A 26,681-nucleotide genomic window follows, 5' to 3' on the forward strand; every position below is an offset into this window, starting at 1 on the left:
ATAGAAAGATTGCATTAATCTGGGGAACATAGAGTAACAAAATAGGAGACTAACACCCAAGAATGGCCGAGATTAGTACCAGGTATTTTACTCCATGGCTTGGAGACCAACCACACATGCTAGAGGAAAAGGGAGCTCAGATAGAGAAGGGAACATCAAATAAAGGTATTGGGAGGATCCTCCCAGGATGGGAGAACCACACTGAAAGTAGACTATAGACCGAACATGATTGTCACCCATTCATTGCCTCTTTTGCAAAACACAACACCCAATAAGAGAGAGAGAACAAAAGGGAATGGCCTGCTACAGAGGCAATGGGGGATGGGGGCAATGGGGGTGGGTGGGAGGGATACTGGTATCCGTGGTGGTGGGAAATGGGCACTGGTGGAGGGATGGGATTTGATCATTTTATAATTGAAACCCAAGCACAAAAATGTGTAAGTCTGCAACAGTACCTCATGATGTCTCACTATTAAAAAATAAATAAATTTTTAAAAAGGCACAAAATGAACTAAACAATAGAAATTAGAAACAAGCCAAGCCTTGCTTATATGTGAGCCATTGACAGAAAAATATGGGAAAAAGTACTTAGTAGAAAACAGAGTGTCAGAGGAACTGTAGAAGGGAGTCTGTAGCTTTGCCTCCTTAGGAATCTGTTCCCAGGCTACCTTCTCTAAATCAGCCTTACTTTTTCTTTTCCAACCATCTTCCTCCCCACTTCCTATCTGTAACTTCCAGTACAGTAGCTTTCAACCCAGGCTGCGTAATTGAATCTCTTGGAATCTTTGAAATTTGTAGGAACTGGGGCCACCCTCAAAGTCTGCCTTAATTAACCTGGTGTGGGGCCCAGGGACCTGTCTCCTCAAAAGCTCCCAGGCGATCCTTTTGTGTGGTCAGCATTGAGCACAAATGTTCCAATAATCCTCCTCTGAAGAACTGAACTTTCATACAGGCTTCCCTACAGGGACTAAGGACCATGGGTAAAAAGATCAAAAGAGATCAACTCCAAAGGAGAAGCAGACAAAAAAAAATTAACAACGGAGAAAAGCCTCAGTAAGTGATAATTTTAGACAGAAACGTGCATAGTTATGTAGGAAGGGATGCGACCAACTCTGATTGATTAGCCTCTTCTCTTAATTTGGTTTCATCTAAAAAATGACTAGAAGTGTCTCCAATGACATGGGACACCCTCGTGGTTTCTGTGTGTACTTTTTCCCCCAATTGTATCCCTGACGTCTCTCAGGGTGCTCGACTCTTAGAAGTTATTCACATCCTATGCATTAAATTAGCTACTGATTCCCTTCTATCCCAGACTACAGTTATCTGCAGATGCAGTCTCATATGCTATGCAGATGCATTTAAATTAGCATGCAAATAAAAGAAAAAGGAAGTTCTGGTCCACAGCCTGCTCTGCCCCACAATTACCCCTGACAGAAGTCAAATGTTCTTCACCAGGCAACACCTGACAGAGAACTTCTACCTCATTAACAGAGTCCCTGTTGCTAGGACCTCAAACCCTGGCCTTTGGAAGAAAGTCGGGCCACTGGCCTAAACAGTTTCCCAGTTTTCTCCTCCACCCCAGCAGATGTTCAGGGTTGCAGTAAAGACGGGCTGTGAGGAGACTGGCTGAAAATGAAAGAGGCTCCCTTACATCTGGGCTGTGGTGAGCAGATGGAGTATGCTGCCCCCGGCAATGCAGCTGGGCCTCGCCTGGTGCTGTGTCTCTCCCTGGGCAGCTTCTAAATACAATCTGAGGATTCAGGTGCTCTTGGCAGTTGTTCTGAGAAGCCCCCACAGACCTCATCTCTGATTTCTCCCCAATTGGTTTCTTATGGATTGCTCCAGTCAGCTCTACCAAATCTGATATCATTTTTTTCCCCAGAAATAACTCTTGCTTTTTTTTTCTTTTTGGGTCACACCCAGCAATGCACAAGGGTCACTCCTGGCTCTGCACTCAGGAATTACTCCTGGTGGTGCTTGGGGGACCATATGGGATGTTGGGAATCGAACCCAGGTCAGCTGCGTGCAAGGCAAATGCCCTACCCCCTGTGTTATCACTCCAGCACCCAGAAATAACTCTTAATCCAAGCTTTACTCACTATATTCACTGCATTGGTTGCCATGGTTCATTCTGTCTTCAGGGACTGTGTTTCACTTCCCGTGCAGTTTGACACCTCTCAGTCCACATCCTCTGCCACCCACCCTACAGCAAGGTCATTCTCACGCTACACGTTCTTCTTGGATTGCCTTGTTCTTTTCTTTCTTTTGTATGTCTTGAACTAATATTTTATTTTTTTAACTTTTTATTTTTTATTATTTTTTTATTGAATCACTGTGGGAAAAGTTACAAAACTTTCAGGTTAAAGTCTCGGTCATGGGGCTGGAGCAATAGTGCAGCAGGTAGGGCGTTTGCCTTGCATGTGGTCCGGCCCGGGTTCAAATCCCAGCATCCCATATGGTTCCCTGAGCACCGCCAGGAGTAATTCCTGATGAGCGGGCCAGGGAACATTGTGGGACTTGTTACTGTGTTTGGCATATCGACTATGTCACGGGTAGCTTGCCAGGCTTTGCTGTGTGGGTGAGTTACTCTCGGTAGCTTGCTGGGCTCTTCGAGAGGGGCAGAGGAATTGAACTCGGGTCGGCCATGCTGGCTGCATGCAAGGCAAATGCTGTGCTATCGCTCCAGCCCCATGGAGACTTAATTTATTTAAAAGAACATATTTTTTGGAGGAAATAATTGAAACTCCTATGACTAATTTAACAGATATTGTTCTTAGTAAAATGGTTCACAGTAAAGTTTATACCAAGGAAATTACAGAGGAAAAAAACAGGGAGGAATTGACTTTTAGTGAATAGCCACTATTTTCTAACTGCTCTAGCAGCACTTCTGTATTATATCAGGTCTGTATGGTCCTGTTAACACTGTACAGAGTAGGTACTATAAATTGTACAGATAATCCACAATGTGTATGAGATGCTGAATAATAAAGACCATAGATCTTTATTTTAAAATGGAGGACCTTAAATTGAATGTTTGTTAATTTTCCAACAGGAGACTGCCTCATGCACCTCTTTAAAATCTAAGATTATCTCCTCTATTTTAGCTTTTAAAATTAGTTCCTTTTTCTTGTGAAAGACATAGAAGTTGTGTGTCAAACACTCTGAAAAAATAAAAAATGCATAGAAGCCAACCGCTGCAGATAAGTCCACTGGAATCGGCTTGAGTTGTTATGCTTTCAGCCTTAACTTTGTATTTATATAAAAAGTAGATCAATTAATATGGTGCATTCCCCTGGGATTAGTATACATGCATATTTGTGTTATGTCTTTTTGTTTTTAAATCAGATTCACTAGAAACTGTTCAGCCATCTTTAAACAGGAATTAAGCAATAACAGAATTAAGCAATAAAAAGAGAAATATGACTCCTGTGAAGCAGCTAGGTTTTGGTTTAAGCAAAGCAAAGAACAGGTAGAGCTCAGAGAAAGCACATGGACCATGCCAGGAAGAGGAAATAAGCCCCTCTCTCCAAACCTCCCAAATCAATCATCCTTACACTTGCCCTTCCTGTTTCTTTTGCAGGCAGCAACTTGAATGATGGCTTGTGGCATTCAGTTAGCATCAATGCCAGAAGGAACCGCATCACCCTCACTCTGGATAATGATGCAGCTTCCCCTGCTCAGGACACTCCCCGGGTGCATATTTATTCTGGAAATAGCTACTACTTTGGAGGTAAAATCACCAGCTTTAGAGATTGAAAATAAAGCTGGGAGGGATAAATGAAGTTGACAAGTATTTGCCTTTTTAAAATTTTTGTCTATTAAACCATTCTCTATCATACACACAGAGGCATCCACCCCCAAATCCAAAATAATTAGAAGCAAACTCTCTCACAGCTGTGGAAATATAAACTATCCAGGTCAGTGCTGAGGATAAAGAACGTTAGCTATAAGAGCCTGTGTTACATAACATCCAAAGGAGATTTTTGTTGCCATGCCAAACACTGTGATTGTATTCAAAAGGAAAAAATCAGCTAAAATCTTGGAGAAAGCATACGAATAGTCAGCAGTACCTGCAAGAGGAAAAATTCAGATTGGCAGGCACAACCAGTATGCTCAGTCTTCTAGAGCAGTTCTCATATCCTATCTTAATCCCCTTTGTTCCCCTTTCCCTTATCCTGAAGGCCACACCTAGAATAACAACTAAAATTGTCGAAGATCTAGAATCCCAAGAATTTATAGTTCCGTGTAAAGCAGTTGGTATATAGACCCTGCCATCTCAATGGTGGGAGAGTCCTACGAAGCTTTTGCAATTCCAACATAAAATAAAATAAGGGCAAGCTTGTTAGCATGCAGAGCATGTGATTAAGCATCTACTATATTGTTTTAGATTCTACTATATTTTATATTTTTATTTCTCAAGTTTTCCCCTTCATTAAAAAATACTAATAACCTAGTTTCCTAGACAGGTGATTATTTCATAGAAAGAATATCCAAAGAATATAAATCACAAGTGTCTGTCCTTGAGCAAGACAAGAAGGGTCTCTGAGCTTTCTCATCAAGGCCATTGGGAAGCAAAGCAGATTTGCTGGGAGTTTAGTGAGGTGAAAGCATAAATAAGAAGGAAAATGCTTCTTACATGGCAGGAATAGATAAGTAACTTCACCTTTTTTAAAAGATTGACAAGTACTGGGCCTGGTCTCTGTTGCTGATTGTTTTTCTTTAGGAAACTGAAGAGAAACATTTTATGTAAATTTATTAAGTCTAATTTTTTAAGTAGAAATTTAAAATTGCTGACTTAATACCAATGACATATAGTTGTGATTTAACATGCAAAAAAAATTGTATGTATGCAGATACATATACCTACTAAGAGGGAAATAGTGTTCAATAGTAATTTTATGATGTGTCCTTAAGGCCATAGGAAGTGCCTTATTCTTATATGAATGTTTTTTTATAATTTCATGCACACATTCCATACAGAATTGAGCACTTTTATTATTTGTAAATATTTTGTGTGTATTACTTAACCGAGAGTAATTTTGTGAGGTGTTTAATAGTCTTCAAATTTAACTGATAATAAAACTGGTATTTATTGCTGATATGAAATAATTTGTGTATGTGGTAGAACATGGCCTCATCCCCATGATCTTTGTTCTCTATGTCCCACAAGTGACAACAAAAGTATGTTAGTAAATACAGCATGAAAACAACAGAAGAAGGATCTTGGGCACTAAAGATTTATCTCACAAGCTGTTTAATTTTGTGTAATATGCAATGGATCATCAGCATTGAAAAACTAGTGTTGTATTTATTTCTGGGGCAAATGATGCTGAATAATTATGGTATGTAAGCATCCAAAATGCCTGATAGACATAATGGCCACCCTCTCCTAGTTGAAGTGCTTTTAGAAGTGGGTCTAAAGGGGCATTGAACTTAGAAGGTGAAGATTTATTTTCTGTTTGAACGGTGTTCAAACAAACACCCCACAAGTAGCCTGTAAACTTAAAGAAAGTGAAAAATGAGTTTGAGTAATAATAGTCAACTTACATAAATTCTCTCTACAGCTTCAATTAGAAGTTGTAGCATCTCACTTCATTTTATAGTATGTATGCCTCTGAGCTGTTAACCAGCTGCTGGGCTTTAGCCCAGCAGTGACTGTCTATTAGAGATGGCTGAAATAATTCCCTATTATTTATGGGTTATTGCTATGTTTTCAAGCTTGCATTTCCATATGTTCTGCACCTATTAAAACCATCAGGATGCAGTTTATAAAGAGCAATCACACTCGTATACCTACATTGTTCTCTACACATCTTAATGAGTAATTGTGACCTGGTTACAAGCTATGCTAAATTAGTGCAATGCCTTTTTTTTCAGGAGTACTCTTTGAAAGGGTATAGTGTTAACCTTTTGCATATACTATTGCCATGCTATAACTATGTGCATTTAAACTCTTAGTTCCTTTAGTGTTTATAGTTGCTTTGTGCATCATTTCAAAATTCTGGTTATGTTCCTGGCTATACCTTTCTCAGGAACTAGGCCTGTTAATGCTAACAATTAACTAGACAATTACTCTGCTGTCATCCTTACCCCAAACACAATTTCCTTTGAAAGTGTAATTCAGAATTGAATTGTGCAATTAGAGTGTATTTCAGGAAAGAATTGAAATCCTAAAGCAGTTAAAGCATGCTGCTTCCTTGGGATAACTGAAGTATATCCAGTTTTTAAAAACTGCCAAGTAGCTTACATTAGGGGGAGAAAAATGAACAACAAAAAAAAAAAGAAAAAAGAAAAAAGAAGAAAGAGATAAATGTAATACTGTTGGTGTTCCTTTTAACACATTTTGCTTTTTGTTCTTTACAATGATTAAGTATCCCCATTTTGTACCAAATCTGTCTCCTCTTCGAGAATGTTACAATTTACAACAAAAACGCATGCACAGCTGTGAATGAAAAAGCACCCAAATAATTAGACTTCAAGGTCTTCTATCAATAGGTCGCCAAAGCAATGACTGATCATTTCAGTATTCTTCATTTTTTTTCTCTGTCCCACAGGGTGCCCTGACAGTCTCACCGATTCCCAATGTTTAAATCCCATTAAAGCTTTCCAAGGCTGCATGAGGCTCATCTTTATTGATAACCAGCCCAAGGACCTCATTTCAGTTCAGCAAGGTTCCCTGGGGAATTTTAGTGATTTACACATTGATCTGTGTAGCATCAAAGACAGGTAATTATTGTCTCTTCTCCTCCGTTCTTCCCTCACCCTTCCCATTCTCACTGTTCTAAATATGAGTTTCTTTAAGCAAAATTCTAATCCACTGACATTAGCCACATTAAACATAATTGAGTCATCTAATGGAAAATATTTCTGAAAGGATTTCAGGCCCAGAGAAAAATGGTTTAAATTAGTTGAGTCTCTCTTCTTGTTGACTTGCAGTAAATGGGATATGCAAATTAAATCAAAATACAAATTTGTGAAAGGATTAAAATTTTATGCATAAACAACATTTGATTACTCTGGAGTTAAGAGTAAAGCAAAAAAAGGGGAGAATTACTTCTCTCCTGAATCATTTTATTCTTCATTGCAGTAAGTATCATTTCTAACAAAGCAGATGAGCTCTGGGCCCTGTGGGAATCCCACAGCAGAGGTCTTTGCAGTGCCCAAGAGTACACAATGTCTCACTGGGTGGTTGATCTTGACTGTCATTACCACTAACCCTTTGTTTCTTTAAGCCAAAGGATACCAGATCCCTGGACAGAGAAAAAAAGCACTTTACTCTGAAGTCCACAAATTTTACTGCAGCTCAATCTGTCTCTATTTCTTCTGGGATCTTACACTTTTTTATATAGAATGTTTCAAAACACAAAGATGCATAGTAGAAAATTAAGAAGATCAGTTCTGTTTATTTTATAGCAAGTTTAATTCTCTACCCCATATTTCTCTTTCATTCTTTCAATTTTATTCACTATAGTCAAAAATAATGTATTAAATGAATGGATAAATTGTGATTTGCCATTGTGTTTCCAATATAAGTTTTCTGTTATTTTTCATTAAGGAATATATTAGTCATTACAGTAAATTAATGCACAATAAATTATCGGGAAGTGCATCCTTCTTTGTGGGATCCATGCTGTTACCTTTTTAGTTTGAATAGGAGGGATGAAATAAGGATGTTTTTCTAGATGTGTCTGTGAGCTTAACTTAAAGCATGGACAAAATTTGTTTGAGGGTTGGGGCTATTGATGTAGGATGAGTTGGCTGGAGATAACAGACAGTATAATGAAGAAATAGAATTTCATGGCTTGTAAGAATTTCATCACTTCAAGTCACACATTTTTGTTTTTAAGTCTTTAATATTAGCACATACTTTAAAATGATGGTATGTAATCATCTAGTTGGCACATCTGTTTATGTTAGTACCATATGTCACTGTTACTGTCCTCCCATTGTTCATCGATTTGCTCGAGCGGGCTCAGTAATGTCTCCATTGGAGACTTTGCTGTTACTGTGTTTGGCATATCAAATACGTCACGGGTAGCTTGCCAGGCTTTGCTGTGCGGGCAAGATACTCTCAATAGCTTGCCGGGCTCTCCGAGATTGGCGGAGGAATTGAACTCCGGTCGGGCATGTTGGCTGCATGCAAGGCAAACGTCCTAACCACTTTGCTATTGCTCCAGCCCATTAGTACCATATCTGATCTATAATTAGTGCTATCTCAGATCTAATAAAATGTACTGTTGTGGAACCCATGGTATGCAGCAATGTAATATGTGTAATGGTGAAAGCTCCAGGTCAGTATTAATCATGAAAAGCTTGAGTATTTCCCTACAGAATTTGGTTTCATGGTTAAGAAGAGAATTAATTGGGCTTTTAACCTGATTTTCTTAATAGAATAAGAGTATTCAGGAAACAGTAAGAAGGATAGGATGTAAGAAAATCAGGAGCCAGTGATAGTGCAGAATATAGGACATTTGTCTTGCACATGGCCAACTTGGGTTCTCCCAGATTCAATCTCTGGCATCCCATATGATCTCCTGAGCACTGTCAGGAGTAATTCTTTAGTTCAGAGCCAGAATCAACTCCTGAGTATCCAGTATGAGCTAAAAATCCAAGAAAGAAAGGAAGGAAGGAAGGAAGGAAGGAAGGAAGAAAGAAAGAAAGAAAGAAAGAAAGAAAGAAAGAAAGAAAGAAAGAAAGAAAGAGAAAATGAGCCACGGGTCAGGGATCTGGTGTATCAGGAAGGGTTCCTGCCTTGCATGCAGTCAACCTGAGTTTAATACCCAGCACTACATATGGACCCAGAGCTAAAGAAATCATCCTGAGTGCAGAGTCAGAAATAAACTGAACATCACCAGGTGTGGCCCTGAAACAAACAAAATTCAAAAGGCAAAAAAGATTACAAAAGATGAAATTCAGCTAGAAGCTAGAGAGATGTCTATTCCAGTCCAGAAGAACTATGATATAAACTTAGCAGACACCTTTACAGAGAGTCACAAGATTCATCAGCTATGCAGCTCTAACACTCACAGTGACTTATATAATTTGCTAGAACATGTGTGCATGTTTCTCCAGTAATACCACAGCACATGGAATTGTCAACAAATCATACAGGCTTCCTAGCTCTTCTGCTTTATTTCATTATTATCATTTATTTATTTTTTTGCATTTGACCAGCTATAAAAGTGTATAATAAAATTTGTGCTTTATTAAAATGTGCTAAACTGGAGATCTTGGAATAAAAGATTTTATACAGAATGGCTGTGATACCTGTAGTCTTTATTAACAACAAGGGGAAGCATTAGCCTATCAGTCAACCTGATTGTCTGCAAAGTGTAGATCAATAGTGGGAACATTTATCAATAGGGATATCTTATGATGCTTTAATTTCTAATCAAGGAAGCTCTCATTATTTTTGATTACATGAAAGTCATTGCCATCTACAATGCATCATTACTTCTGTGTAATTGTAGTCTAGATAATTACATTACATACAACTGTGTTTTGGTTAATTGTATAATAAGGGATTGTATTTAGTTTACTGGGCACATGGCACGTTTTTCTTAATTTGCTGTTGTCTACAGAAAAGAAGCAAAAAAATATGGTAAAAAGATCTGTGCTATTAGTTATACTTAAATATATATAGGAATATATATACATATATATACATATATATATCACTGTTGCTGGAGCGATAGCACAGCGGGTAGGGCATTTGCCTTACAAGCGGCCAACATGGCCGACCCGAGTTCGATTCCTCCGCCCCTCTCGGAGAGCCCGGCAAGCTACCGAGAGTATTCGATATGCCAGACACAGTAAAAACAAAGTCTCCAATGGAGACATTACTGGGCCTGCTCGAGCAAATTGATGATCAACGGGAGGGCCTTTACCTTTACCTTTATATCACTGTTACTGTCCTCCCATTGTTCATCGATTTAATCGAGCAGGCACAGTAACGTCTCCATTGTGACACTTGTTACTGTGCTTGGCATATCAAATATGTCACGGGTAGCTTTCCCAGCTTTGCCGTGCAGGCAAGATACTCTTGGTAGTTTGCCAGGTTCTCCAAGAGGGGTGGAGGAATCAAACTTAGGTCAGCCAGGTCATTTGCATGCAAGGCAAATGCCCTACCTGCTGTGCTGCTGTGCTATCACTCCAGCCATATATATATATATATATATATATATATATATATATATATATATATATATATATATATATCACTAGCAACAGTTTAGCAGGTAATTTTTGAATTTGAATTTCTTTTATGCAGGGCTTGGAAACTACTCCTGACAGTGTTCTGGGGACACTTGAGATTACTTATTGCCAGGATTTGAACCTGGAGATCCAGCCTACAAAACCTGTATGCTAATCCTTTCAGCTATCTTCCTGCCCTGAAAATATCCTTCTTTTTATCAATAGTGTTTGTGTGTTTGGATTTTTGTGGGGTTGGGGGTCAAACCCAGCGTCTCACATATACAAGGCAAGTGCTGGACCTTCTGTTGCACTATGTATCAGGCACTTAGTTTTACTTTTATGTACAAATCAACATCAGCTTACTTTTTGGACATAAGCAAAATCTTTCTCTTCAAGTAGCTTACCACCTGGTAATGGGATCAGGGTTCTCTGGGAGAGATGGTGGTGAGGAAGAGTTTGACTTTGTCTTTTATTTGGATAACCTTCGATAGGGCCTCAGAGTCTAATCTTCTCCTCCAGTACACACCTTTCTTTCTTGTCTCACTCCTCATAGTATATGAGGACCCAGGTACTCTTCCTCTTTGCTCATTGTTGCCCTGATATACCTCTCTTATGGCTCCCATTTTGTAAGCTGACTTAGCAGTACATTGGGACTATTTATCCCAGTTTTCCTCCATTACTCTTCTTTCATGGGCATTGTACACATTATTTGAGAAGACCAGATGCAGGAACACTAAGTTTCCTAGAGCTGCTGTCCAACCTATACAGCTTCCAACCACTCTTGACTTGGTACCTGAAATAAAGCTGAGTAGTTACCTTTTTAGGCACTAAAAGGATCTAAAGTAACACTTTGTAGCTCAATGATAAGCATTTTTTCAAATCTTCTGGAGGCAAGAGTGAGTGTACAGTATACCGAGCACTGTTCTTTAAAGGCAGTTGACTCCATTTCAAACCCAGGCACCACATCTTCTTCCATGAGCAATTCCTGGGATGATTCCTGAATACTAACAAGTGTAACCTTGTCCAAATAGAAAAAAAGGAAAATAAAGAAAAAGAAAAGAAAAAAAAACATTAAAACTCTATGCCTCAGAGCTGGAGTGGGTAGGGCATTTGCCTTGCACGCAGCCAACCCAGGTTCGATTCCCAGCATCTCATATGGTCCCCTGAGCATTGTATAAGGGGTAGGTTTGGATAGAAAGATGGTTCCTGCTCCATTGGACGGCTATGCAAGTATCCTCCTGAATATCATCTCATGGGACCTTTGGGAATTTTCAGTGTCCTTCTCTAAAGATATATTTACATTTCTCAAAGGGACATCTGGTAGGGGTTAACTCAGAGGTCCCCAATCTTGTTTTGCCCATCAGTTTCCTTTTAATAAAAAGACAAAAAAAAAAACCTACCACTCCCGTGAAAACTACATCTTCAAGTTAACAAAAGGTTGTGCTTCCAAGGGGTTGTAATGATGATTGGGTGCTTGCCTTTCACAGAACCAATCCTTGTTCAATTCCTTAAAACACCACCCAACCCAGCCAATTCTAATTCCTGAATTAGAGCTGAGAATAAACCCTGAGAACTGCGGTGTGTATCCCCAAAACAGGGGAAAGAAAAGAGAAGAAAAAACAGAAAGGAAAGAAGAAAGGAAGGAAGGAAGGGAGGGAGGGAGGGAGGGAGGGAGGAAGGAAGGAAGGAAGGAAGGAAGGAAGGAAGGAAGGAAGGAAGGATGGAAGGAAGGAAGGAAGGATGAAAAGGAAAGAAAGAAGGAACGGAGGAAAGAAAGAAGGAAAGGAGGAAAGGAAGAAGGAAAGAAAGAAAAGAGTCTCTGCATTGTACACAAGGCTACATTCACTGTCCTCACAATACTTCTAGCTTGGGGATTTGAAGGAATAAATTACAATTGTTTGGCATTTTCCAAACAATTCCTTCTCTGCCTTCCACCCCATGTGTTTGTGTGTGCATGCGTTTGTGTGTGTGTTTGTGTGTGTGTATAGAAGTCAGATCCCTGGCTGTCCCAGAGGACCTGGAATAATACTTAGTGGAAGTGACTGTGGTTTCAGAATAGCTGAAGCTGCCAACAAACATCACTAGTGTTTCCATTTGAGGACAGTAGACTTGCTGGTACCACTTAAAGTCATGGTTAGATATTTTCCTTCCAGACAAGTCTTAATGATAATTATTTTATCTATAAAAATACTCCTACAATTTTTCATAAAGGTTTAGTGAGTTTATTTTTACCTGTTCTCTTGGTTCTCATAAAAACGTTTCTGCATTCATGTGTCCCATTTCCTGTGTACCTTCCACAGTACTGATAGAGGAGAATGTCTGTAGGAATCATCTAGTTCTGGGTTTGCATAGAAGGGAAAGGAAGTTTTGCAGACAGTGGCAAAACCAATTATGAAAACATCAGTTCTGCTCCTGGTCTTTGAGGTTTCCTCATATGACTTCTTTTGCTCTAATACTTTCTCAAATTAAATAAATTGTTAATTCCAACAAGTGAATCATGTGGAATATTGCTTTAAATTTCTTTTAGTCAAATGAGCTATGAAATACAGCTTTTCACTCAATAGCCACTTCCTTCTCCTTTAATAAAATATTTTTAAAAAAAGCATCTGTTAAACTTTCTGGTCAAGATTCTTACCTTCTTGGTTTAGACTCTGGAGTATTGTAAACAGTGGGAATGGAGAGACATTATTTTGTATAACCTTCTATCAACAGATGCATGCCATAAACCCACCCTGTGTGTGGGAATGTGTTAAAAACAGTATTTAATATAAAAATATTGCATCGCATGATACCGCACAGATTTTAGTACTTCTCTGAAATGAAAGCTTTTATACATTGTGCCAGAAAAGCATTTGGGAGGGTAATGCTCACACAATCAGAGTTTCTAACTCTACAGTGAGAAATTTTACAATATGGTTTTGTCCTTTAAATCATGGGATAGAGCCAAAATCAAAGCACATACCCTTCTGTTGTTTTGTTTATTATTTTTGCGTGAGATAACTGGATAAAATCATTGTTTATTTCATGGGGTAGATGGAACTAGTGAGCAATATTCATTGAACTAATATTCTCTCAATATTTCATTTTTTCTCTTCACTCATCCATGAGCATAAAGTTAAAAAACTTTACTATCAGCAGGTCAGCATCACCAGTATCATCTGCAATTTGTTGAAGAAATCTGTATTTAGAAAGTTCTAAATGTGGGGCTGGAGCAATAGTACAGTAGTTTGGGTATTTAACTTACAGATAGATAACCTGGGTTTAATTTCCTGCATTTCAAATACATCCCTTCCCTGACCAAGTACCAAGAGGAGTAATATCTGATCACCAGCCAAAAGAAAGCACTGAGCACAGTGTGGCCCCCAAGCAAAACAAAAAAAACAAGTCAAAAAAATATTCCACATGTGATTTTACTACTCACTTAAATTTGAGAATTATTGGCTTGATCCATTTTAGTTATTTTAAGAGTAAGATCAGAATGCTTAGGACTGGAGCAACAGTGCAGTGGGTAGGACATTTGCCTGCATGCAGCCAACCTTGGTTCCATTCTGAGCATATTCCCCTGAATTTGCTAGGTATAGCCTCAACACAAAATAAAACAATAAAAACAAATGCTTATGATAATTCAGAAAGATAAGAAATCATAGCACACAGGCTAAGAAACTTCCTCGGCATACAGTGTATTCTGTCTTGATCCCTGGCACTGCATATATCCATTGAGCACTTCCCAGAATGATCCTTGAACATAGATGCAGGAGTAAGGCCCGAGAACAACTGGGTGTTCCCAAACACAACAAAAAATTCTGCGATCAGTATTTGTAGACTAAGTATTCAATTTCAGAATTTTACAAATTTTAATTCATATAAGTGTGGAGGGGCTGGAGCAATAGCACAGCGGGTAGGGAGTTCGCCTTACAAGCGGCCAACATGGCCGACCCGAGTTCGATTCCTCCGCCCCTCTCGGAGAGCCAGGCAAGCTACCGAGAGTATTCGATATGCCAGACACAGTAACAAAGTCTCCAATGGAGACGTTACTGGGCCCGCTCGAGCAAATCGACGATCAACGGGAGGGCCTTTACCTTTTTTTTTTATAAGTGTGGAGAGTCTATTTCCAAAAACATCAGAAAAAAATGAGAAGAGATGGGTACAGTAATTTGAACAAGTCAAAGAAAAGTCACAGAGATTTCAGTGAATTTAGAAGGAATTTTGAGAGTGAATGGGGTTTACAGAAATCCAGAAGACGCTTTTCAGGAAGAGTAGGGAGCATAACTCTTATACTAAGAAGTGCTCCACATTTGTTTAACCTGTTTGGGAAACCCCGCATTGGCAGAAAAGGTAAAAGTATATTTAAAATCAAGACCATAGTAAACTTTCCAGGAAAACAGTTTAGATATGAATAAAGGAACATACTAGTAGTAGATTATTAAATGGTGTTTACTGTAGGCCAAGATCTCTCTTATGTGTATGTGTATGTGTGTGTCTATGAAGCTATGTATGTATATTTTATAATACACCTATTTATTTTGTTGTCCCAAACAGCTCTATGATGTAGGCAACAGCATTAACTCTATTTTACAAAAATAAATTAAGACTAAGTGGCACTGAGTAATTTGCCCTAGATCACATGTTGAATATGTGACAGGGCCAAACCAAGAAATCTGGTTGGAGGAATCATGCTTACCCTTGCTTTGTATTGTCTCTAATGTTGCAATTAGGTAGCTTCTTACATTCTTCAGCAGGATTGAAAAGTAGAAAATAATGTGATTTTCTCTTGTGTTCAAATAATGAATTGAGTTGTATATGCACAGAAAGAGATGGGGTGGGAAGTTCATGATGGGTCACTGCTAGGCAACAGTTATCATTGCTATAGCAAGGTCTCACAACTTGGGCACAAGTACAGTAAGTGGACTCAATGAGACTTAGAATCTCCATCCAGAGAATCACCATTATGTATTTCTTTGGGCTGATTGGAACATCAGAACCACAACATAATCTTAGACTATTTTGAGGCAGGAGATTTTGAGCTGAAGAAACTAAGCAGAAAATGCATTAATTTATCAATTTATTTCCTAAATGTAGACTACTGTCCTAAAATCCATCTCAGACCTCTTTGAAAATCTATAGGGAAGGGGGCCCGTGGAGGAATACTAATCCTGGAATATGAATTTTGGCATAACTGACTTGAATTAGTGCATTTCTGATGTTACCAACTGCATTGATCAGTGTCTTGATGAAATGATAGTTCTCTACTTACACAAGAAAGAGGTACAAAGGAGCTCTTGCTTTGTAGAAACAGCTCTGACAAAACTGAGGGTAGTACTTTATCCTGCCCTGTCATAAAATGGTGAAACTCTTAGCCCACCAATTTGTAATCTGAAATATTGGTGCTGTAAACAAAGCCATAACAATGATCAGGATAAATTATCTCAAGTGCAGCCAAAGGTGAGGGATTCATTCCAACCGCTAGAGTTATGAGGTTAGGGGGAGATGTGTATCTTCAGATAGTGCTAAGAAAACGTTTGTCAAAATCGATTGCTTGATGCTGGGATCATATTTCCCAAAAAAATTCTTGCTAAGAAATTCAAATATTTTAGATAGTACAGATGCCAAGAAAACCTTTTGGTCTTGATCAGAACATCGATAAATTTATTTTAGAATCTCCAATTAGTTGTGTGGCAGTGCCTATCAAATTAATAATGGAATTGTGTAATCAATATTGCAGTAAGTCTTCATCTAACTCTCTGATAAAGGGCTTCCATTTATTTTTAGCAGTCTCAAAGAGTCTCATGTTATCTATTTATTTATGTTGGTTTTGAAGATATATCCTTTTGTATTTGGGGGTTACTTTAACTCTGTGTTTGGCAAACTCTCCTGGAAGTGTTCAGGGGACTATGCAGTGCCAAGAACTGAACTGAGACCTCCTTAAGAAAATACATACTTCCTAGTTCTTTGAGGTATTTATCCAGTCCCAAAGAGGACTTATTCTATATAGTCAATTTCTCATTCAGTTTATCTCTATCGACTTTAATGTCTTCTCATTGTGCCACTGAGGCAAAACACCTATGAGCGTCTATACTATTTTTAATCCAAAAGCATTTATTAGAGTCCATTGGTAAGCACCATGTACAGACACATTTAAAGGGAAAATGATCTTAAAAGGGTTGGAAACAGTAAAATGCAGGTCTGACATGTTATAAAATGACCTCATCTGTTTCTACTGTGAAGCTTATCTTATTTTTATCTGAATTAAAATACCTCAGGAGAAGTTCATGAATTAGAATTTGGCTTTTTAGGTTTTCCCATGTCATAGATTTTGAGTGTTAAATTAGACTCATCATTTCCCTATATCAAGGTGTGAACAATAATACACCACTAACTTTCATTCTCACAACGCCTAAAGCTAATATTTATTGGTCTCCCTGGATGACAGACAAGGAACCCAACTTTAACATAAGCTGCATACCTCACTTCAAAGTAGATCAAAGTCAGCATTGCAAGATGGTGAAGTCCCTGATATTTACATTTTAGCCCAAATTTAGACCACAGCCAGATACTTGACCTCTTCATATCTTAGTTCCCTCTCTTGTCAAATGGGGACAACAGCTATATTTTATCACTGTAGAGCATTAAGCAGGGAGAAAGTGATATTATCATTGCCTCATGCTTAGAGTTGTTTGCAAGGATTGGCTGTGACCAGGAGCATGAAAGTTCTTTAAGTTAAAAAGCGAGAGAGACAGAAATGGATGAGGGCCTGTGCATATCAGCAGGCCTGATTTTAGAAAACCTATATGCAGGCAGTAAAGGATGACACTTTTCTGAATAATTTACCTACATACATAACCTGTTTTATTTTTTTGGCAAATGATTAATGTTTTCACTTGGCTCGAGTTACCGATTTGAAATCTTGCCTCTAGGTTTACCTTCATCTTACAAAGATTGCTTCAAAATGATTTACTAGGCCAACTGCGGGGTCTTTCTCTCTGAACACTGGGATATACCTAGCGATTTAGATTTCAGAACACCTAGAAATACTATTTTGAAAACAAATATAAAGCAAGTAGTTACAGAAAATTTAACTAATCAAATTTCGCATTTTCTACATACAAGAGATCCCTATGGGCCTCCAGAACACCATCAACATTATTATGAAAACATGCTATCATTTTGCTAACTGTTTTTTTGCTAAAAGTATGTAATTTTCACTATAATATTTACAAGAAAACTATTCTTACTTTTTTTTCCTTTTCGGGTCACACCTGGCGATTCACAGGGGTTACTACTGGCTCATGCACTCAGGGATTACTCCTGGCAGTGCTCAGGGGACCATATGGGATGCTGGAAATCGAACTCGGGTCGGCCGCGTGCAAGGCAAACATCCTTCCCACTGTACTATTGCTCCAGTCCCCCCAAAACTATTCTTACTTTAGATGTCAAAATAATTCCAGTTGTGCTTCATAAATTACATTAAATGTGTGTGTGTGTGTGTGTGTGTGTGCATGTGTGTGGTCACACTGGAACTCTAACCCAAGAAAGATATTTTTTTTGAGAATTACAGAAGTTAACTTTCTGAAATAAGATTCAGATTTAATTACAAAAGTTAACTTTCTGAAATAAGAATCAGATTTATCAGCTTCAGCATCTACATGAGCATGTGTATTTTTTTTTGTTTTTGGAAAGAAAACTTTATTGAAAATCTGTGTCTTTTTTAAAATTTTTTTTTGTTTTTTATTTATTTTATTTATTTATTTATTTATTGAATCACCATGGGAAAGGTTACAAAGCTTTCAGGTTTAGGTCTCAGTCATGCAAATATCAAGCACATTTCCCTTTACCAAAACTTATTTTTTACCATGAAGAACCCCAATGAAACCCCACCCCCCACCCCTCCCAGTCCCTGTGGGGCAGATGAATTCTAGTTAACACTCTATCTGCTTTGATTAGATTCATTGTTTCAATAAAAGATTCACCACTATTATTTAGAGTTTACCCCCCACCCCAAATCAGACATGCTGACAAAGCATTGTGAAGTGATTTGCATTCTACAACTGGGTTCAAGAATTATATGTTGGTTTTGGATTTCTGCTATTTTACTTATTGACCATGGAAGTATTTCTACTGAAAGTCAGATAGTTAAGAAATTGGTTTCTGTGCTCTGGAGTTGTGGCCGTGCTGGAGAGCCACTAGTGGGGGGCAACTGGTGGCCTCGGTAGGGCGTGAAGGACGGACCGGAACGCCCCCCTTCCCATGAGGTTTTAGTCGCCCCCACACCCCCGGCTCATACCTGCTGTCCACAAGGCTCCCATGCGGCCACCATCTTTCTTTCCAGAGAGGAGAAGGCGACTGGGGCAACACCCTTTCCCCTCCGGACAGACCTGATGGCCTGGATTAACGCATAGTCCGTTCACCTTTCTGCTCCAAGCTGCCGGGTTCTGCATTAAGTCTTTGTGCTTCTGGGGCTGTGGCCGTGCTGGAGAGCTGCTCGCGGGGGGCAACTGGTGACCAAGCATGTGTATTTTTAGACTTCCAAATACACTATATTCAAACTATGGAATAGATCTGATGTACTTCCTGATGTGTTTCTACTTTCTAAGACTGTGCTCTTCCCATTGTCCTATGTGCAGATACATTTTTGTTTAACCCAGGAATTTGGGAGTGAACAAGACAGAGCATTGCTGGGTCTTCCCTGCTCTTGTCTTCCTGTGTCCTTGGGTTAATGGACTCTACTCACTTCCTTCTTCCCTCCCTCCCCCTCCCTCCCTTCCTCCCTCCTTCCCTCCCTCCCTCCCTCCCTCCCTCCTTCCCTCCCTCCCTCCTTTCTTCCTTCCTTCCTTCCTTCCTTCCTTCCTTCCTTCCTTCCTTCCTTCCTTCCTTCCCTCCTTCCCTCCTTCCCTCCTTCCCTCCCTCCATCCTTTCCCTCTTTCCTAAAAAGTTATTGAGGCACTGATTTACAAAATTATTCATAGTAGAGTTTCACACGCACAATTTTCCAACACTAACCTCATCATCAGTTCCATCCTCCCTTCAACAATGACCCTGATTTTGCTCCCAACCCCAGCCTGCCTTCTTGACAGATATATTTTTAAATTTGACTATTGTAGGTTGGATATTATGCATTCAACTTTGTTGGTTCTGTGACTGAGATAAATCACAGCTCTATCATGCCAATGTATATAAAGTTCCCCATGTTGCTGTTACCTATGGTCCATCTCTTCTTATTCCCCATCTTTGGTTTCTTACCATTATTAACTAGACACCCATACCATCATGCATACCTGCCATTTTGAACATTTCTGTTGTTTCATGTGCTAAAAAGTAGCTGCAATTTAGTTCAGCACTCAACATTGTGGATGGAGTGATAGCATAGCGGATAGGGCATTTGCCTTGCATGCAGTCTACCTGGGTTCAATTCTTCCATCCCTATCGGAAAGCCTGGCAAGCTACCGAGAGTATCCCACCCTCATGGCAAAGCCATGCAAGCTTCCCATGGCATATTCAATATGCCAAAAACAGTAACAACATGTCTCACAATGGAGACGTTACTGGTGCCCAATCATTGATCAGCAGGAGAACAGTGCTACAGTGCTATTCAACATTTTAAGCTCAACCCTGACTTCAGAAGGTCGCAAAAAGGGACACTGATTTTGATCAGATGACTGTTCAATAATATGCATGTTCCCAATATGATTTATGGCATAATGAAAATAGAGTGCTTAGAGAAATTAGGAAAAAAGTTTACCAAAGGGTGGGAAACACATGCCAGGAGACGGAGATATCAGTGTCCTTTCCCTCAGATTCTGCCATTGTAACTGTTCAGAGATCTTTGACAATCTTATACTTCTCAGAGCCTTTTACTCTCTAGTGTTCTTCCTTTATCTCCTCTGATAAGATTACTTTGTGCTGTGGTGGCGAGGAGATGAGAATTGTAGAATTTCTTGCTTTAATGTGAAGCCACTTCCTAAGTTGGATTTTAGCTGAAAACAAATACATCACACTTCCCCCAAATATGAATGTGCTTGGAATTTCTCTGTCAATAATAACATGCTCCTGTTAACCAGACCCCACCACCCACCTGCCATCCCACCATCTTGGCTGCTTGATTTTATACTTTATCATTGAGTAATTTCTTACAGATCTCCTGGAGGAGGGACCTACACTTAGAAAAGCAGGAAAAAAATTCCCAGGTCTGAGCATCTAAGATAAACAGCAGCATAAAGGTGGGGATGGTATTTAAGTTGGCAGTTTGGTAAAGCCTGTGAATCTGAAAGTGACAGAAGGATATGCATTTTAAAGGTCATTCCAATTACCATGCTTACTCATGTTAAGCTGCAATACTAGAGTTTATGTGAGATAATCCACACACAGAAAAAAAATGAGAACATGTGGTTGGCAGGAACTTGAGCAAATAGTAAAGAGAGTAATACAAATTACTATTGTTTTCAGTGATATTAAATAGTTCTTCAACATCTGACATATCTGAGAAGTGGAGGAAAGCCAGCATTGATACAGAGCAGGGAAAATACTAATAGATATAAAAGCCTATGATTTCATGATTTATTTTCTTCAAATCTTCATTTTTCACAGCCGTGTGGGGACTCATAAGAAGAAGCCTCAAGGATAACCTTCTGACTGCATTAAAATATCCATTTTCAACCAGTTTATTGTCTATACCACAGTGAATTCAGAAGACAACTTTTCTTGATAGGATTATCCTAAATAAAGAGCCATTTTTAAAAAGAGACATAAAATAGCTGAGAACTATTCTCTTAGTGGCAATTTACCTTATACTTCTTATCTACTCCTAAAACACACACTGTGTTGTAACACTATTGCTAAATTCAGATTTGTGCATATATTTCACATGATGGTGCCTGATGTGCTTAAACACATTATTCAACCCCCCAGTTTGCCTTTTGAGATCCCTCATACTAATTCTTATCTGTTTACCCATATGTCTTACTACATTAATGCATTGTTCTTTCTATATGCATTGCTAAGCTTCTTTTGTGTTCCAGATATATGTATATAAATATATATATGTGTGTATATATATATATATATATATATATATTCATCTGCCTTCAAAGAGCTAAAAGAGCTAAAATGCTAGAGAGGGTTAGGAAAGTTTTACAAGGGGAAACTCATGACATTTAGTCTGCAGATTCATACATTTGAGTAAAAATAGGAATAGGAAAAGCATTCCCAAAGTACATCACTGCCTGCCCCAAGGCTGCCGGTTCTTCTCCAGCTACTTGCTTCTAATTCACTTGTTTGGAGTTTCCTTTTCTGCGACTTTTGATTAAACTCTGCCTTCTTTCAAAGATAAATCCTATCTATCCTTGGACTGGAGCGATAGTCCAGTGGGTAGGGTGTTTCAAAAAGCAATATATATATATATATATAAATATATCCTACCTATTATATTCTTTTTACCAAGACTGTTCCTGTATGCCATAATGGTCTCTTCTCATTTAAATACATCTAGCACTTTCCTTCTCTCTTTCCAAGAATTTCCAGACATGATTGTTGCCTGTTCTATCTGTGTGCATTGTCTTCTCTGAGAAATTTCTTAATGCCCTTTGATGCATTTAATTGAGAGCATGTGGTATGCCCTTGATTTTTGAATAATTTGAACCTTAGCAGTATTTGCACTTAAGAGCTGAGCATACTTTTATGTGGATCTTATAGAACATAGCATACCTTTGGTGGTTGAACAGAGTATGACTTCAAAGTATGGAATAAATTTGACAGTTTTTAGTATCTTCGATATCCAAAAAATTAGGGACCTAGTTTTTTGGATATCAAAAAGATTTCATAGCTAGATCTCTTTATCTCTTTTGTATCTTGAAAAATTTCTAATGTGTTTCACACAAAATATTACTCTATTTGAACAACAAGAGTGCCTAATAAAAGCAGCTGGTGCCAGCTGCCATCGTTCACGTGGTGTTAAGTGTTCCTTCTGTAAGCACTAGCAAGCCAGAGTATTTTTGTTTAGCAAAGCCATCATAAAATTAGACAAGCAAACCATAGCAATGTATTTGAGCTATGTAGTCTATAAATATTATAGTGGAAGGAAGCAAGCTAGCACATTATCCTTATTACAGTCTTGCACTTTAAGGAAAAGGGAAAAAAATGTGGGTAGCATTGTCAGAGAAGGCAAGTCTGAATAGAGGGCAGCTCTAGAGAAATGTACAAAATGTCTTTGGTGATTGTCAGAAGCTGTCACTTATCTCCTCATAATAGGATCTAGGGAGTACACCCTCTGGATTTAGTACACTCAAAATAGCTCCTGGAGACTGAGCTAGAAAACTTGTGAAATTAGCATTGCTTACCTATTAGAAGCAGGATGAAAATGCCAGTGAAGGGTGCTAGTGTCTGTAACTATGTCAGTTGTTTATCAGAAAGTGAAGTTAATGAAGGAAAATAAAGATTTCCTGGGAGCCCGAGAGTGGCAAAGGGAACATATGTGATCCATCCATACTTTGATGATGCTTTTGCTTTTCCTTTCTTTTATGAAAAGTGCCTGGAAGAAACTTAACATTGTTATTATTCATTTAGCTTTGTCAAAACTGTTTTTTGACAGACAGAGCAATTTCTATCTTTTGCCAAATATTGTCTAAACTTTAAAATCTTTCTGTTCTTAGAAAAGATGAAGTCATGAAATTTACATACAAGTGGTACAATATGGAAAGTATCATGCTAAGCGAAATGAGTCAGAAAGAGAGGGATAGACATAGAAAGATTGCATTCATCTGGGGGATATAAAGTAACAAAGTATGAGATTAATACCCAAGAATAGCTGAGATCAGCACCAGGAGGATTACTCCATAACTTAGAGGCCAGCCGGGTATCCTAGAGGAAAGGGCAGTTCAGATAGAGAAGGGAGCACCAAATAAAGGATGTTTGGAGGATCCTCCCAGGAGGGGAGATGCATGTCGAAAGTAGACTATGGACTGAACATGTTTGCCACTCAATGCCTCTTTTGCAGACCACAACACCCAAAAGGAGAGAGAGAACACAGGGGATTGCCCTGCCACAGAGACAGGGGGGATGGGGGGATGGGGGTGGGAGGGATATTATCCATGGTGGTGGAAAATGGGCACTGGTGGAGGGATGGGTATCTGATCATTGTATAATTGAAACCAAAGCACAAAAAATTGTAAATCTACAACTTTAAAAAAAAATAAAATACAATAAAGGGGAAAAAAAATAAAATCTTTCTGTTAAAAAGTATAAAGTATATAGAATATTGTTTTCTTTACTATGTGACTTATCCTTTATCTGTTTCTGGGTTTAGCAGAATTCAAAGATGGGACAAATGTCTTGCTATGTTATTTCTTCTAATGATTGTGTTGTTCATGTCAATGGCACATTATAGATATGTTTCAAATAAACTATTCTTATTTTACAGAGTGGAACCGAGGCTCATGTCTATATAGACTTTTCTAAGTCTACATTATTATCAATCATTCTAAAGAATAGCCATGGATAACTTGAAAAATAAAGCAATCCTGATCTTTACAAATTTAGCTGAACACAACCTAATATGTGTTAATGGATGACTCTGAATATAAACAGAGCATTTATGCCTAGATGGAGCATGCCTGAATTAAGGCAAATCTTTGACAGAAATTAAGGCAAAGAAAGAATGTGTCAAAGTAGATTGGTAAAAAGCTGAATCATATAAAAATGAAAATCAAATGGAGAAAGATAATTGCATTTGGAGAACTAAAATACTTCTTTTACCTTACACATTTAAAAAAAGATAGCAAAATCCATTTCTATCTTTCATTGTCCAATGACGAAGGGCAATAATAGTTCCCTTACACTTCCAGTGCATTTATTCTTTACCTGATCTCAGAATGGAGGGCTATTATGGTTCCAAATAGTCCTCCCTAAGAATAGACGAATTCTATGGGACTGAGATGTAAATGGTGAATCAAGTACTGATTTGATTAGACCAGCAATGGCTGATAAATACTATAATAGGAATGAGTCCCTCATGTAAAAGTGAGTCACCAACAGTCACTGAGCATTTGCAATGATATTATATGGTAAAAAAAACAAAATTTTTATTTAATTTAATTTTAGTAAGTTTATAATTATTTAGTCATATGTGGCTTGTCATTACCATATTGGATAGTGTGCGACTAGCCTTCTGCTTAGGTGAGATTTCATGGAGATGATATTTTGCTCCTATGTCAGTTATGTGGAACTTCTCTGAAATAATTTTGAAGATTTGTTTGGATTTAGAATAAACACATGGTTGGTGTGTGGTGTTATAAACACCACACTTGGAACCTCAGGCTGCTCATGGCTGGATTCTCTAATTTTTCATCATTTTCTAATTTTCATCATTTTCTATACTCACAGAGATTTATGTCAGAAGGAGAGACTCCTCATTGTTTGACAAGCTTTCTCTCAAGATTCTGACAGATGGATTAATTATTAGTAGCTTGAAGTGTTAACTAATTTGTAGTATAGTCGCACATACATCACTTTCCGACAGGAATGCATTCTGAAAAATGGTCTCTGGGATTTTATTATTAAAATATAAAGTTGGTTAAAACTTGATAGAGTATATTTACACAAAGTTAAATGGTATAACATACTATACACCAAGATCATATTTAGAAACCAATGCCATACATGTACATCATTTTGACAAAAACAATTATGTGGTTCATAACTGTGTTTAAGAACATTATTTTTCCAACACGGTTATTGTCTATTTCTACAGACAGGTTCTGTTTTCTTCTAAATAAGAATACATTTTAAACAAATACAATTCTAGAGATATTTTATTATAGTTTAGCAATGACTTTGATTTTCATTTTTTTAAATGAAAATAATCTCCCCATTTTTTCATCTGAAATAACAAATTCTACGCAAGAATTATTAATGAATCTCAAAAAACTGTATTCTCATATTCAAGTAACTTAGAATAATCAGGTTGGGAAAACAAAACACATGTGTATTTACTCACAAATGTGGTAAATATGCTGTCATTTCTGCCGGTGCTAGTGTCACTAATCCAAGAAAGTTGCACTCAAATACAAATTTTGGAACCTCACATGACACCAATATTTCTGATACAGCCCATCTAACATGAAAACTTGGAATCTGAATTTTATCAAATACCTGAGGAGGTCTGCAAATCGGTCTTTCGCATATATTGTATCAGCAGATTAAACATTTTTTTTTAACAATGGAACTTATCCAAATAGAGTCTCATTCAAATTTTCCCTATGCAGTGGGGAAGTGAGTTTCTTTACTGCAGGATCCCAGTGTGTGTGTGTGTGTGTGTGTGTGTGTGTGTGTGTGTGTATGTGTGTATCTATGTCCTTATAAAATGCATGGGAGTAAGAGGGCACTGATTAGAGACAATTCCTGATTTCAGATATATTTGGCTAAGAAACCCCCTTTTCTCCCTATAGACTACTCATCCATATAATGTATTTTTGTAAATATTTCCCTGGGCTATAATATGTTTTGATTTTTTTTATCAATTTCTGGTAAACATTAGGAGATGGTCAGTACTGTAGACAGGGTGAGCTCACAAGCTAATATTAAGGATAACTACATGGCCACAAATAAAGGCCATTACTTTTATTGTTTTCTCTTTTCTTAACAATGAAAATATTTACCAACTGAGGTAATACTGGTATCTCTCATTTTTCTACTAAATCTTGTTTCAAAGACTCCTAATTTTATTTGCACACAACTGAATTTGCAGTCTGACTTTTCATCTTCTCTTAAATAAGTAGCTGTGTCTGTGATCCTCAGTTTTCTGGAGATAGCAATAACTCTTACAACATTTTTGTTATCAAAACTGATAACCTAGAACCAAATCTAAAATGTGAAGTGTAGAACTTGGTAAATAGAAGGGAGGCTAGTATTATTTCACATACATAAATAACTTGAAGGATTTTCAGGAATAATAAGGAAGAGATACAATGTAAGATTATTTTCCTACAATCCATGGAGATGATAAGTTTTACATTTTTGCACTGCCTATAATGCTAACTGTGGTGGTTCCAGTCAATATTCTGAAGGATTCAAGATAATATTTCAGCAGCTGAAGAGTGACCTCTGTGAATGATTCGTAACATCACTTTATCAAAGTAAGAGGAAGTGAAAGAACGATGAGTTCTGACTTTTATCTTAGCCCAGCAGAGAAAATAAGGGGTGATGTCAATGATGTCAAAACTGTCAGAAATTCAGTCAAAAAGAATAGAATAAATACAACTGATAAATAGTTAAGGATTAAATCTTGTAGCATGGACCATTGATTCTGAGGGTTAAAAAATGGTTTAATATAGTCTTGGGTCTAATATTCATTTGGGAGGTATATATTACCAATCTTCAAATGAAGGAGTAGGGGAAGGCAGGGTTTTATACAATTATGACAGAAAATGAAGGCACAGAATATGTTTGTTAAACTGGGAACTTTTGAAATTCTTTTGTAAGATGTGTACAATTGTATTTGT

The 26,681-nt window shown here is 37.9% G+C and overlaps 1 protein-coding gene across 1 annotated transcript in view; it reads left to right on the top strand.

Annotated features, from left to right (window-relative positions):
* CNTNAP5 (contactin associated protein family member 5) overlaps window positions 1-26,681 on the top strand; it is a 973,836-nt gene that overhangs the window by 546,144 nt on the left and 401,011 nt on the right. The window contains exons 9-10 of the mRNA XM_056110141.1: window positions 3,581-3,730; window positions 6,555-6,726. Coding sequence (XP_055966116.1) covers window positions 3,581-3,730; window positions 6,555-6,726 — 322 coding nt within the window. The remainder of the gene's footprint in view (window positions 1-3,580; window positions 3,731-6,554; window positions 6,727-26,681) is intronic.

This window comes from Sorex fumeus, unplaced genomic scaffold (assembly GCF_029834395.1).
Source record: "Sorex fumeus unplaced genomic scaffold, SorFum_2.1 ptg000009l, whole genome shotgun sequence".
Taxonomy (NCBI): domain Eukaryota; kingdom Metazoa; phylum Chordata; class Mammalia; order Eulipotyphla; family Soricidae; genus Sorex; species Sorex fumeus.